General features: G+C 37.4%; 1 protein-coding gene across 3 annotated transcripts in view; it reads right to left on the bottom strand.

Moving 5' to 3' along the window:
• tiam1a (TIAM Rac1 associated GEF 1a) overlaps positions 1–14,802 on the bottom strand; it is a 61,822-nt gene that overhangs the window by 17,613 nt on the left and 29,407 nt on the right. For all 3 annotated transcript variants that reach the window (XM_017489643.3, XM_017489642.3, XM_017489644.3), the window contains 8 exons: positions 14,326–14,472; positions 13,954–14,028; positions 12,468–12,635; positions 10,055–10,159; positions 9,299–9,380; positions 9,086–9,172; positions 4,629–4,841; positions 3,531–3,667 (listed from right to left, as the gene is read on the bottom strand). In XM_017489643.3, coding sequence (XP_017345132.2) covers positions 3,531–3,667; positions 4,629–4,841; positions 9,086–9,172; positions 9,299–9,380; positions 10,055–10,159; positions 12,468–12,635; positions 13,954–14,028; positions 14,326–14,472 — 1,014 coding nt within the window. The remainder of the gene's footprint in view (positions 1–3,530; positions 3,668–4,628; positions 4,842–9,085; positions 9,173–9,298; positions 9,381–10,054; positions 10,160–12,467; positions 12,636–13,953; positions 14,029–14,325; positions 14,473–14,802) is intronic.

The following is a 14,802-nucleotide window of genomic DNA, read 5'->3' as shown; positions in this document are numbered from 1 at the left end:
ACTGCAATGTCTTTAATGTAAGACGCCTAAGACAGTGCTACAGGGAGACAGGAAGGACAGCTGATCGTCCTTGCAGTGGAAAATTACATATAACTGTCTGTCCCCCCAGACATGATCGAGAACTTGCGAATGCCTTGGTGGAAGAGTGGAGTAACATCTCACAGCAAGAACTGACAAATCCGGTGCGGTCCATGAGGATGAGATGCACTGTATTACTTAAAGCAGCCGGAGGACACACTACGTACTGACTGTTACTTTTGATATTGACCCCCCCCCCTTTGTTCAGGGACTCATTATTCCATTTCTGTTTGTCAAATGTCTGTGAAACTTAATTCAGTTTATGTTTCAGTTGATGAATGTTTTTATGTTAATACAATATTTACAAATGTTAAGAAATTTGCTGTAAATAAAAGCAATTGAATGTTTCTTTTTTTGCTGAGTAAGGCTCCAGAATACACATACATATTATATATATATATATATATATATATATATATATATATATATATATATATATATATATATATATATATATATATATACACACACACTACATAATTATTATACTACATTATATGTTGCATAATTTGTAATGAACATGATGTACACGCGCACACACACACACACACACACACACACACACACACACACACACACACACTGCTTAGCAGAGGGGGAAAACAAAATAAATACAGTTCAACAGTATATAACCACTGAATTTATAAAGAATTAGAACCAAGAACTGAACCGAGAAAAATGGAGAATTAATGTGTTTATTTCTCTTTCTGCTGTCCTCAATGGGATATAACAGTAATGCATCGTTACTACAGTTCACTGCACACGCATGTGTGAGCAGTCCCATCCTTCTGATGCTGCCTATAAAGCAAATGTGACCTGTGCGATCACATGACAAAAGAATACACTATACAATAGATTTATACAAAACCAAAAAACTCCAATGCAATGATACCCATGAGCTCAGATTACTGTATGGCCGACACTGTGCACAGTGTAAATAAAACCTCACAGAAATATTGAGAAATTGTACAGCTCAGTATAACTTATGCTCAAAGAAGAAATAGGTGTCAGTTATAATGTGAAACAGGAGATGGCCACATTGTGCTTTAGTCAGTGAGCTGATGTAAGAGGACAGGCTGTAAGAGAGATGTAGAACCAAAGAATCTGATCCTGGACAAATGAAAACCAAACCAAAGGCCCTGTAGCCATCATGAAGACCTGCTGAAGGCAGGGACACAGTGGCACACAGCGGCACACAGCTCCGTGTGTGTGCGTGTGTTTATCTACACTGGCACAGTGAAACACAACTCTATGTTTGTTTTTGAGTGCAGTAGGAACATAATTCATATATTTTTATATTAATATATGGATTATATTCCTAGTGTGTGCAAACTCATGGGGCAGATTGCCAGGCTTTAGCTATATTCCGCACCCCAACTACAACTGCACAAAAAGCCTTGAAACTAGCCAGAAATGTTTGGGAAAATGAAAAAATATTGGAACGTTTTACCAGTCTTTATCCAGGAAACAAGTTAACAGTGGTGCATTTCTGATTTGCAGAATCTGCAGTACGCATGCAGTGGGGGAAATAAGTATTGGACGCGTCAACATTTTTTTCAGTAAATATATTTCCAATGAGGCTATTCACATGAAAGTTTCACCAGACATCAGTTTTAACTCAAGAAATCACCAGACATCAGTATTAACTCAAGAAATCCAGAAATATAAAGAATTCACAAAATTAGTCCATAAATAAAGTTATGTGTAATGAAGTGGAATGACACAGAAAAAAAGTATTGAACACGATAACTGAAATTTATTTAATACTTAGTGGAGAAGCCTTTGCTTGTAATGACAGCTTCAAGATGCTTCCTGTATGAAGAAATTAATCGGCCGCAGTATTCAGGTGTAATTTTGGCCCATTATTCTAAACATATCTTTGGATTGCTGTCCTCCTGGAAGATCCACCCACATCTCATCATCATTCTGGTGGATGGCAGCAGATTCTTCTCAAGAATCTCCCAGTAAAGGGCTCCATTCATCGTTCGTTGAATTATATGACGTCTGCCATTGCCATGCGGTGAAAAACAGCCCCACACCATGATGCTTCCACCTCCAAACTTCACTGTTGGTATAGTGTTTTAAGGGTGATGTGCAGTGCCATTTCTTCTCCAAACATGGTGTGTGGTATGACAGCCAAAAAGTTCAATTTTGCTCTCCCAGTATTTCATAGGCTTGTCCAAATGAGTTGTAGCAAGTTTTAAGCAAACTTCAACATGCCTTTTTCTTTAGTAATGGAGTCTTGCGGGGTAAGCGTGCGGAGAAGCCATGGCATTGGAGTGCATTGCCTATTGTTTTCTCTGTGATGATGGCACCTGCTGCCTCCAAGTGTTTCTGGAGCTTTAGTAGTCCTTGGCTCTTGGGGTACACTTCTGATTATTCTTCTGACTCCCTGGTCAGAAATCTTCAGAAAAAGCGAGGAGCTCCAGTGCATAGCCGGTTGATGACGGTGATGTTGCTTCCACTTGCAGATAATGGCCCCACTGTTGCTTACTGGAGGATTCAGAAGTTTTGAAAAACATCTCTATCTGATTCCATCAATATGTTTTGTAACAATAAGATTGTGAAGGTCTTGGGAGGGCTCTTTGCTTTTACCCATTATGAGATGTTTCTTGTGTGACACTTTGGTAACGAAAAGCCTTTTTATAGACCATCAATTTACTAACCCAGCTGATATCAATTTGCCCAGATAGGGGGTATAAGTACTTACGGATTTCAGCTGTTTCCTTGCCTTATCTTGCCTTGGAGAACTGCATTCGCGTGTTCAATACTTTTTTCCTGTATCATTCCACTTTATTACACATAACTTTATTTATGGACTTTAATGTTGTGAATTCTTTATATTTACGGATTTCTTGAGTTAATACTGATGTCTGGTGAAAATATATTTACTAAAAAAAATGTTGACGCATCTAATACTTAATTTCCCCACTGTATAGTTTATGCTGAACCTGGCAACCCTGCATGCAGGACAAAGACCAAGTTCAAGTTCAAGCCGAATATGAAAACAGATACGAATTTTTTGAGCCCTAAACAAATGCAGATAGAGATAATGGCATTGTGTTACACCCTTAATCCACAGCGACTCTCTCTCTCTCTCTCTCTCTCTGTGTGTGTGTGTGTGTGTGTGTGTGTGTGTGTGTGTGTGTGTGTGTGTGTGTGTGTATCCACAGGGAAAGTGTCACACAGCTCTGTGTTTGTGTGTCTAACAACTCTGAAGTGAGTTGAACACATTGATAATGATACTCCAAACCTAGCAGTAAGTTGTGTTCCTACACTTTACTGTGCACTGTTCACACTCATACAACACCTCCTATCCACCATAATGACATCTGATCTGAAACTCATTGACCTCCATTTAATTACTTGAGCATACAGAGCATACAGAGTGCATACAGAACTCTGAGGCTGACTGCATTGAGCAACATTATATCATAGCAACTCTGCCTTACCTTGTGTTCAGAGTCAGTTTCCAGCTCAGCCACAGATCCATCCACTACATCCTCCACAGGTGAAATGGCATATTCTTCCATGTCTTCAGTGTCCGGGCTCTCAAGCACATTTCCAGAGGTCTCATCCAGGATGTCCTCTAGAGGGAGTAGGAGATGGAGAAGGAAAGTGGAGAGAAATCAGAGGTCTTTCCCATCCAAAGTTTAATCAGTTTTTTTTTAAACCAAATTTCATAAACTAACCACCAGATGAAAATGCAATCATTGAAATGTGAACTGCATACTTTCCAGGTAATCATTTATTTATTTTTAAAAATCTGTTTCAATCACCTTTACATTTTTTTTTTGTTTTTAATTCCTGGTGTTTCCTTTAAGATTTTCTCATGCACATGCCTGAAAGCTTCTCAATTCTACCAAATTTACGATTACTCACACTATCTCACCAATTCTAACATGTCATGTCACACCCATAAATAAAGCAACCATAATGTTAAACAGTTTCTGTGTTACTATCAACATCACTGAATAGTGTCTAGTATTTATTAAATAAAATAGGTGTAGTACCAATTCTACTGAACATAACATGAACCATTTAATTTATTTGATCTGAATTTACTCTTCTCTCTTTCCTAGTCTAGTTATCTTTGCTATTTATAACTTTTAAACTCTGTTTTCTATTTGAATTCTTCACTGTGATTGACTGCTGTACCAATGCAATTTACTTTATGGGATTCCTTAAAATTAATTATAATTATGAATTAAAATTAATGAACTAAGTAAATAATAATAATATAATAAAAATAGGGATGCGGCTGTCTGCTTGTTTGTGATGGAAAGTTCTACAAAATGCCAAAAGTATGATGGCTGCATGCTTTAAGACATGTGTTCTGAGTTTGTGTGGATGATCTGTGTTCATCATAACACACGCTCATGGTATAACATTCATCACTGGATTCGATTAGAAAATAAGCAACTCCCCATTCAATAAGATCCAGATTTTGAGGCCAGTATCATTCATTTTCAGGTAATCAGTGATATACAGTATCATACCATTACATCCCAAAGCCAATTTTAAATATGTTGTGAGTGTAATAATTGTACCTTGGCTCTGGGAGAAGATGTCTGTGTAGAGATCGTGGGGTGCGTCTGAGCGGCGGGGAAGCAGTAGACATCGCTGGCATGGCTCAGATTGGGGCACAGTACTGATGGTGACTGTGAGAGAAGGCTGAGCAAACGCGGCATTCAGGTCCGACAGCTCCAACACACTTGCCTCTTTATCGTTCAGCTGCAGGATCTCATCACCAGCTCTCAGACCTATAGACATGCACAGACACACACACACACACACACACACACACACACGCACGCAAGCTATCAGATGACAATTTAATTTAATTAAACAAATTTAATTAGAAATACTATCAATTTGAAAGAAGTAGATAGTGCTCTTTGGGAAAACTCTATGACATGCTAGATAATTCTCTATTTGACAGAGGTGTGTTCCTTAGTGTGGGCAAAAAAAAGAGCTGGAAGCAGTGTCACATGGGCTTTTTTGTTCCATATTCTCACAGATCTGTCATTTTTAAACCCTTTATTACACTCCTTGCTCAATAGGAGAAACAAAAAAGCTGTCTCTGCTGCACGCTCCAGCTGATTCCCATTCTCTTGATTATCAATTAGCAGCATAAGAGCTGCCCAATCAGCATCTGATTCGGTGCAATTTCAGTACTACTTATTACAGTACCACATGACTGCCACTCTAAATGCTTACTGACGCTCATAGCCAGGTCAGAGACTGGCTGCAGAGTCTTCTCTACCGCTTGAAGCTTGGGATGAGGTTACACGAGGTAGGCAGAGTAATATGCCTGATGTAAAGAAAAGACCTTTTACCACCCTAAAGTTGAGTACTTCCCAGCAGCATGTTTTGAAGTGTTTTCTTCTTCTTAAAATGAGAACAACAATTTATATTTACATTTAACATTGTCTGTGAGACAAGGTATTTCCTGTAATCACTTATGTTATAGTTATAAACAGTCGTTCCTCACCAGGCTCTCTTTTTTCTCTGCGTTGAAGTTAATAAGAGGCAGCTTGTCATGTTATTGAGAAAGCAGAAACTTCAAAGTGCTCTATCCTACAACCACTACAAACACTGACACACTAATGTTAAAAAAAGCTTCACCATATCAATGAGCTGAGTCCGTGTGAATTAGCTGTTACTATAGAAACAATAATGTATTAGTATGAACGCATTAATGCCAACCCATGCTTTGTCTTGCATCTGACACTACTGCCAGGGCTGCTTTTATTTAAAAATAATCAGTACCTTCTGACCAATCAGAATTTTACAATACTATGGTATACATATTAATAACAGTACTATTAATAACATATTAATAAATACCTTGCACATTATGCATCATTCCAGAAATTGGTTTTGTAATTTTATGTAACAGACAATCCCTGATATACTTATAGCCTACGTTTTGTTTTTGTCCATATCATTAGATAATGTGCTCATGATAAATCTGTAAATTATACTAGGAAACATGCATTAGCTCCATAGTTAGCTATCGCAGCTGGCCATATATTTTCCCATCATTCATTGAACATTGTGTAGACATAATATTCTTATTGTAAACATGTTTCAAATACAGCTTAAAAGCTTGATTTTGAAGAGCCAATCAAAATAGTTGTAGTTCCCCATGTGGAACCCTGCACTAAGCTGCACAACACAGAGAGGAACTTTTTTTTTAATATATAAAAAAGACATACATAATGCCACCAATATTAGTTTATGTAATATTCATGTCTGTTTATGAATGTGTTATGAAGGCCTAAAGTAAGTACACTTCAGAGAAGTGTTACCAAATAATTTAACTGGCCCTCGTTCTTGTAGGTGAACATTTCATTTTCAAGTTGCCGTTCTACACACAAATAACACACACACACATACAAACCCATACAAACATAGCCTGAAGTGTGACCCAATTGGATGTGAAGCAAACCGTCGCTACTGGAGTAATGATAAAGGCCAGAGAGATGTCATAAAATGAAGTGCCAGTGCCAGTGTGTCCAAACTGGCCTAAATAAAGAGCACAGCCCCTGGGCAACATGCTACAGTGCTATATATTCCATGCTCATTTGTCTCAGACTGCATGTGGCTTTATTTTCAGCTTCAGTGTAGAGTGTATGTTTGGGGCACACGCTTGACACACAGGCTTTGTTCTCCAGGGACAAACACTGTCTACTTGGCTTTGTGTTGATTGGCCTGGTTATTCAGGGAGTCTAGCTATAAGCACTTTTCTGCTCCAATACTTGTGCATGACTGGATGACCAGACTAACTAGTGCCAGTTAAAGCCTAGCACACACACATGTGCACATGTTTTAACTACAACAGTCCCAAAATATCCTACAGACTACTGTGCTTAAATTGTCCTCATATAGACATGTGTGCAAACTCCCTCATCACGTGACCTCTAGTAAAACACCTATCCGTGCTCCCAGTCACCTGATTACTAATGACACTCGTCTGTTTGCAATCACACTACACCCATTAAATAACACAGACTCTCCGTATAGCGACACAAACTCTTGCTCCAGCATTGTGTCTGTGACAATTTTAATCCTTTTGTTATCTACCTGATGTGATAAGTGTTTTGGCCATAGCTTGATTCTTATTACCGATCTAGTTTTGTCTAGTTTATGTTGATCGCCTGACCAATGTTTCTAAGCCTTACCTAGCCCTTGTGTTTGTTTGCTACATTGGTTTTAATATAACCAGAAAAACTGTGTCTGTCTATCTGCTCCAAGAGATACTGAAGTAAACAACATATCAGAAAGAGCACTGGAAACTGAATTTTTTTTTTAGCTTCTGATTTCATTCAACCCCAGTATTTTTGTTAGGACAGTATGCGTCACACATTTGAACCAAGTCATAACCTATGTCAAATGGAGATGAGTTGACATTTGGTGGCATGGAATTAATTTAACTTGCTGATCCAGTCACATGTGAAAGCTTTTAAAACACATTTCCTCCAGCTGAGTGGAGATTTGGGTCAGTCTGTGGTGTTTTAAATAGCTTGATATTCCCTCAGCAATGTGTCAGCAAAAGGCCAAGGTAAAGCACTTTATAAGAACACACTAAGTGAGGTTTGAAATAAATCTTCTGCCAAATCAATTTCCATTAGCCAGCAAAGCTATAACTTTTGACAGTAACATTAATGGTTCATTTGAACTTATAAAATAAGCTATACTTTAAGGTCTATTGGAAGATCACTGGATGTCCATTGGAAGGTTAGTGAATAAAACCAATTAAACTATGCAACTGCTTGTAAAATCATCTTAGATATTTATTCATGGGCTTAGTTTTTTCTGACTATGTGTTATATTTAATAATTGTATATTTATGATTATCTTTTACTTCTGATTAGATTGATTGATTATTAATGCATTCTTAATTTCTAGAATAGTGGTTATTAATGTGGGGTCTGGTATGGTTGGGTTGGGTTTAGTTATCACAGTGGAACTCACAACCCATATTGCCAAAGTTGTATTATTTATTGCTGAACAATTCAAACTTAGTGTATAGCTTGTTCTATAATTTCTTGTACTTATAAAACTATTTGATTGGCCACTTGAATTGAACAGGTTTAATCCAAGCCTCATTAACTCTATAAATAATTTGGACATAGTATCTTTCTGTTGGTTCAGGTATAGAAAGGTATGTTGCTTGAACAAATAGGGGAACAAAAATAATTACTGTACACATTAAAATAATATTCATAAAACAGTTTGGACTAAGGGGGAGTTCACATTAATTTATGAGGCATGTGGCTACAAAAAAGTCTGAGAACTCTTGGTTTAGAGATAATGTCTTGTGCTTTGCTCACTGCAAAGTTGGAGTGACCCTACAGATTAGTGTCTAGTTTGAGAACTAGTATATTCGGTGCAGTTTTTCCAAAAATGTAGCTTTATTTATGACAAAAGAACATGTAGTAGCTCCCAGTCAAAATTTCCTGCCTATCTGGTAGTCATGTTTGAGTGCTGATTTGTCACCATGAAGTAGGCTAATGGAAACTGTATAAAGTTTGGTTGAGAATACCTGTCTGTCAATTCCAATGGTGTCTTGTACCATGGTTTATCTCACTGTTTGAGATTTGAAAGTTTTTCAAAATTTACTCAGGATAGCTTTAGATAAAGCAGTGCACCTCTTTCAATAAAAAAAACAACAATGGCTTCACTTGTACAAAGGCAACCTAAATGGCTCTGAAAACCTTGTGGTTTAGTCTGAATACAGAATCTGTTCCTGAGTCAGCACTGTTACACTCAGTGGGGACATCTTTTGTATTTTTCATATATCTTTAATATGTATATGGACCAAAATTAATTTTTCAAGTTTCACTATGTGTATCTTTCTAGGTTATAGATCCATACTAAAAGTACAGAAATGTACCGGCAATAAGGAAAGGTATAGTTTAGTACCCTTTTTCTCATAGTGTACAACACTCTTACATCAGATGCCTAATTTACATTAAGGCATCAGAGCTGATCTACTCACCTTTAGTGAAAGCCATGCCTCCTGCCTTTACGTTTGTAATATGTAGCTGCTGTGTGCCATCCTCATCCACCACAACTACAGAAAACCCTATGGAGGAGACAGAAAGAAAAGAAAAGAGAATTTGATACCAGTTGATAAGTAGACTGATGCATTAAATTCAATAATACAATTTATGTATTTACTAAATGAGACAGCAGTGTATAAAAGTCTTACCATAACCAATAGCACAGGATTCCTTTCTGTCAAACTGGATAACTTTGGTAGTTTTGGTACAAATTTCAATCTCTTTGTAGAGCTGAAAGAAAAGGAAGAAAGTGTATAATGATCTGGATTTCTGTGTGAAAATATAATCTTATTACTATTATTTTAAGTTTTTAGAACCTACAGAAACCTCATAAAAGAATCCCTCTGAAATCAAACACTCTGACAACCTCTTTACACATAGGGAAAATAACACATAAACATAAACATCATTTGCTTAAAGACCCAAAACTACTTCACTGCAGATGTGTGTGTGTGTGTGTGTGTGTGTTTGTGTGTATGTGTGTGTGTGTGTGTGTGTGTGTGTGTGTGTGTGTGTGTGTGTGTGTGTGTGTGTGTGTGTGTGTGTGTGTGTGTGTGTGCATGGGTGCGAATGCAAATATTATTGTGCTGTGTTATTCCAAGGTTAAAATGGCCTGTACATCTTTGTGTGCAAATATGCTTTCATGTTTATTAAGGACACTGAGCCAAGCTGTTAGGGTTTAATTTAGGTAAATCATTTAAATATTTTTCCACCTTTGAAATGGTTAACACAATCCTAAATCAGGTATTCTGAACACTACATCTATGTCACACTGAGCTCTGTGTTCACTATCAGAAAATCATGGAATTGTTTGCATGAATATGTTCATCAATCAAAGATACTAGGGACTCTATCAGTATAGCACCAATATTCAATCCATGCTTATTGCTGTAGCTACAACTCACCAGGTCCCAGAGTTCCTCCTCAGGCTTAGGGACATAAAATTGCACTTGATTGTCGATTAGAAACTTCAGCCGGAGATAGTGCTTGGGCCGATCCAGAAAGTGGGCCTTGGGAGAGAACAGAGAAAAGAAATACATGATTAGCATCCACATCATGATTGATGAGGTCAAACATAGTGGAGCAAAACTGATGTAGTAAAAGACACTATGAAACACTGACTAAGAACCACTTGGGGAAAAGCTTTTAAGTCAGATCTGTTAAGTCATGTAATAATACAAAAGGTCATGGGTCAGTGCCCTATACTAATTCATTTCCTACAGGCATGTGGCAAATATCCATGGAACATTCTGTACATACCTCACTGTTAATATTTTGAAGCAATCATTTGGGTGAGAATGGTGCTACAGAAAGCATGAATTGCTTGAACTTGATCTAAACAATGGTGCTCCTTTCCAAGTGTCCTAGCAATGCTTAAAAGCCTTTTTTTCTTCTTCTAATAAGGTAGTTATATATACACGTGGCTGGCCCTATGTATCATAAACCCATTACTTATTAAAACATGAAAAAGTGAAAATATAAATTTTTTATGATGGAGTACAAAACATCAAGTGCCTCATACTGTATTCCATTACGTTACTTGACAGAAAACCATTTTTAAGATTGAACTGGTCTGCATACTAACATCACAATATAATTTATTTAAAATTCTATTTCCACAGCTGCTGCTCTTTTTTTTTTTTTTTTTTTTATAAATATTTGAGGTGCGTTTGCATATGCACACAGATTAAATGGCAAAATTCAAGGTCTCTTAGCAGCATTTATGTATCAAACATGCAATCAACCATTCAGTACATTATAAGTATACAGGATGAAAGTAAGTATTGATTATTGTGCACTTTCACATCATGTTCTTTTTTAGTTTAAAGTCTTTTTCAAGATATCATTCTGCATTCCTTTCTATTACCTCAACCTCCAACCCATAACATGCGTTACAGGGATAGTTTTTTCAAAAACTAAAGTATGTGCTGTTTTAACTTGTTGTTCAGGGTCAAGTTCTCTGATCCCTGGTTTACCGTTACCTCCAAGTAAAGTAATAAAGAGAAACACAGAAAAATTTACCAAGGTCACCAGACAGGAATGTGTCTTCCTTTAATTACACCAATCCAGGCCAGATAATTGAGATTACTCTCTATATTTATGCTTAAATGACAACAGCACTCGGGAATTAAGAGTTTATTCCTGGCTTTGGCACATGTACTGTAATCTAAGTTTTGGCCTCTTTATGGTAATTACAGGTCATAGTGTTTTCAACCAAAAGCAACCCAGTGGAAATATGTCTACAAGAGTGTAGAGTGAGGAACACTTTAAACATGCATTGTAATTGGTACAATGATATTTACACTGTGTTGCCTTTGGGAAACTGGACCACAGCCTGTCATATAGCCAATAATGAAACAAACTAAAGTATAGTATTTACATTGATATTTACTTAAATACTCATTAAGGATATGAAAAATTAGGTTTTTACACTTCTTAATTCATTAGACCTATGCTGACTAAATTTTGCTCTGAGATATATCATCCATATTAATAGAGGTTCTTCCGCTAATACACACATGGCAGATATAAAAGCCATTTTGAGAGTAGTGTTTAATAGTCTTTAGTGTTTAATATTACAGTCTGGTGTGGAAACCTGGGAGTGAGGAATAAGTATGAGTTGCACAAGAAAGAGAATACAGTAATAGGATGCCAGCAAACACAACAAGCTTGATAAACTATTTTTGCTGGCAATACAAGGGTTATATCCAATTCCACACACCTACTTTACTCTAAATTTGTAATGCTTCCATCTGGAAGAAGGTATAAGGTTCCCAAAGTTTTTAAAAACACTCTTTTATACCAGCGGCAGTGGTATGGAATTAAGTAAGGGTAAGCATCTTTTGTGAGAATGATTACTTTTATTTTATTGGGTGGTTGTTTTTTAAATTTGTTGTATGATTATGATTACTGTATGTGTCTTAATTGTGTAAGTTTATAACTTTTGTGTTTTATGAGAAGCCAGAGGAAAATTTCCACATTGGTAGATAATAAAGTTCAATCAATTACTCAATATAAATATTGTGATTTATTCAGATTTGTTGTTTTTAGTTCAGATTGTTCAAATTTAGTTTTTGTGGAAATTAAGAGATGCATGTGATAATTTAGCGGTATAGAGAGAATATGGTTAAAAAAAAGAATTAAAAAAAAGAACGAGTCTATATTATAGCTTTGAAGCTATACCCTCGGGCCTTTGCTGACCTGTAAGTGTGTGAATTGAGCTGCTTTGAGACAATGTCTATTGTAAAAAGCGCTATACAAATAAAATTGAATTGAATTGAATTGAATGTTTGTGTGCATGTATGCTTGTGTGTTCACCTTGCAGACAGATTCCAGGGCTTCCAGGGTCATCTCTCCTGGCTGTATAATTGCCAGAACAGGCTGATCATTGGGCAAAATTACCCAAGATGGCGTGAGGTATTCAGTGACCCAAACGTCACTGTCGGCAGCATGCTGAGGAAGGCTCCTCATGGAACCTGTCTGATCCTTGCATAAAGCAAACAACAAGAACGTCAATATGCAGGTAATAGGGCTGTACAATTATGGTCTGCTCTTCAGACTGCTCCTCAGTTTAAGTAACAATGTGCATAATATAAATGGGAATCCAAAACAGAAGTTAAACTAACAAATGAATAAATGAACTAATGAACAAACAAGCAAATAATGGTTTCATAATAGTAACACTGAGGTACAGTAGATTTTTTTAGCCTTCCCATTCAACATAACATCCACACACACACACCATGCCCATTTGACTTTGTCATGCCTGTACTATTTTAAATGTGGGCTTTATTTAGCCATATCACAATTAAACAGAGCTGTCTAGATGAATATAGGAGAAATGCATCAAGCCAGATCTGTCACTAATTCCAGCTAATTTGCTGAATCCAATTAACTTGGCATCAAACCATAACGGTATCTGATCTCTTTTTGCCCCTTAGAGCTAAAGCTTGGCCTGTGGTTGTTGATCAGTGGGGTGAATTTTGATGAATAGGAGAACATTGTGGCTAGGGTATGAGGCTCTTGGACTCCCAGGCCTGTCCGCAGATCCATCCTGCTGTCAGCAGCAGCATACTGCCCAAGTGCTGATATCTTATCATCCCATATCAGGTGACAGGCTTCACTGTGCCCTTTCCCTCCCAGCAATCTGGCTACAGCATGCCACTGATGGTGGACTATGTAATGAATGAGAACATGATCCCACACACAGGGATTAAAGGGAGTGTAAAGGATTGTGGTTGCATACACATGAACACACTGATGGCAGGCTGAAGAAGCTTGGTGGAAGGCTGATGAAATGGTAGCAGTTCGGTCGTTCGGTCACTGTGAGTTACTAATACAAATAAGCCATTTTTAATTCTCCCTTTGCATCACACACAGTATGCATAATCATTCCTTTGCATTCCTTCTCTTATACACAGATACAAATTCTCACATGTGTGTGCTCTTTCAAATGGTTCTCGCTCTCTGTCACATACACATGCAAATACATTTCACCCCCAAGACTCAAACCATCTGTCTCATCCAGCTCTGTTATGGATGTGTCGGGTGGGAAAATAGTCTAGCATCCCCCATCTCTCCCAGGAGACCCTTAGCAGCAATGTCCAATGAACAACTAAACTAAAAGTTTACACCCCTATTACTCAGTGCATTCCTCCTTTCCACCCCCCCCCACCCCCTTTACTGGGTTTCCAAAAAAAAAATTCTCTCCAAAAAATTGCACATAATGTAATTATTTACAGTTTGCAGTTCTCTTTCAAGGTTAATTCTTTTCATGAATTAAGTAAAGCTGTATTTTCATTACCAAGCTCTCCTTGGTTGGATCACCAAACATTTTCTCCAGACTTTTCTCCACTGGTTCCTCTCTATCCACAAACACCTATAACAAACAGAATAGACAGAGAAGCTCACATTTTGGCACTGTTAAAGGAGTCACTTTTCCAAAATATATATATTTTTTAAAAAAGCAGCGATGGCTTTGTGTACATTAACAACTGTCATCAGGTAGACTTAATGACAATACACATTACTGGCTTTCCTGACTGTGCTTAAATTTTGCATAGACAGATGCTGTTCACCTCTACTAGTGTCTTCCAATAGCTGATATCCTTTCAATATACTCATCTTATATGATTCAATCACATATAAACTATGATATTCATGTTAATTTGAAGACCTGGCTAATGCTGGGTCTGCTTTTGCTTTTCTTCTTTGAGGTAGTGTCCAGACCCCACAGTGAGGAAAAACGGCTCTTGCGTTTACTGGAAGAGCGGGACAGGGCATGGGTCCGCCTTTGAACGCCGCTCTCTGTCCGTGCTGCAACCTGGAAACCACACACAAATGCACAGAAATGCATAAATTTCCCTAAATATGGCTTTTAACGACATATGCTAATTAATGCATTAACCACAACATGCTTACATAGTTAGCCTCAAGTTTCAAAATCATGCCAAATAAACCTGCTGACATAAACAGTACCAAGCTTATCTTCCCTACAGTTACCATTTTTTGATAATGGTGAATGTAACCTGCTGACACCTCAGCAAATCCTAAGCCTCTGATAAGATTGGAAATATAACTTGCTGCATATATAGGTCACAGCATGAATATACACATAGCCACAATGTTTTGGCATCCACATTCACCTCCCGTA

This window comes from Ictalurus punctatus, chromosome 16, assembly GCF_001660625.3.
Source record: "Ictalurus punctatus breed USDA103 chromosome 16, Coco_2.0, whole genome shotgun sequence".
NCBI lineage: Eukaryota > Metazoa > Chordata > Actinopteri > Siluriformes > Ictaluridae > Ictalurus > Ictalurus punctatus.
This window is presented reverse-complemented; position numbering and strand designations above follow the sequence as displayed.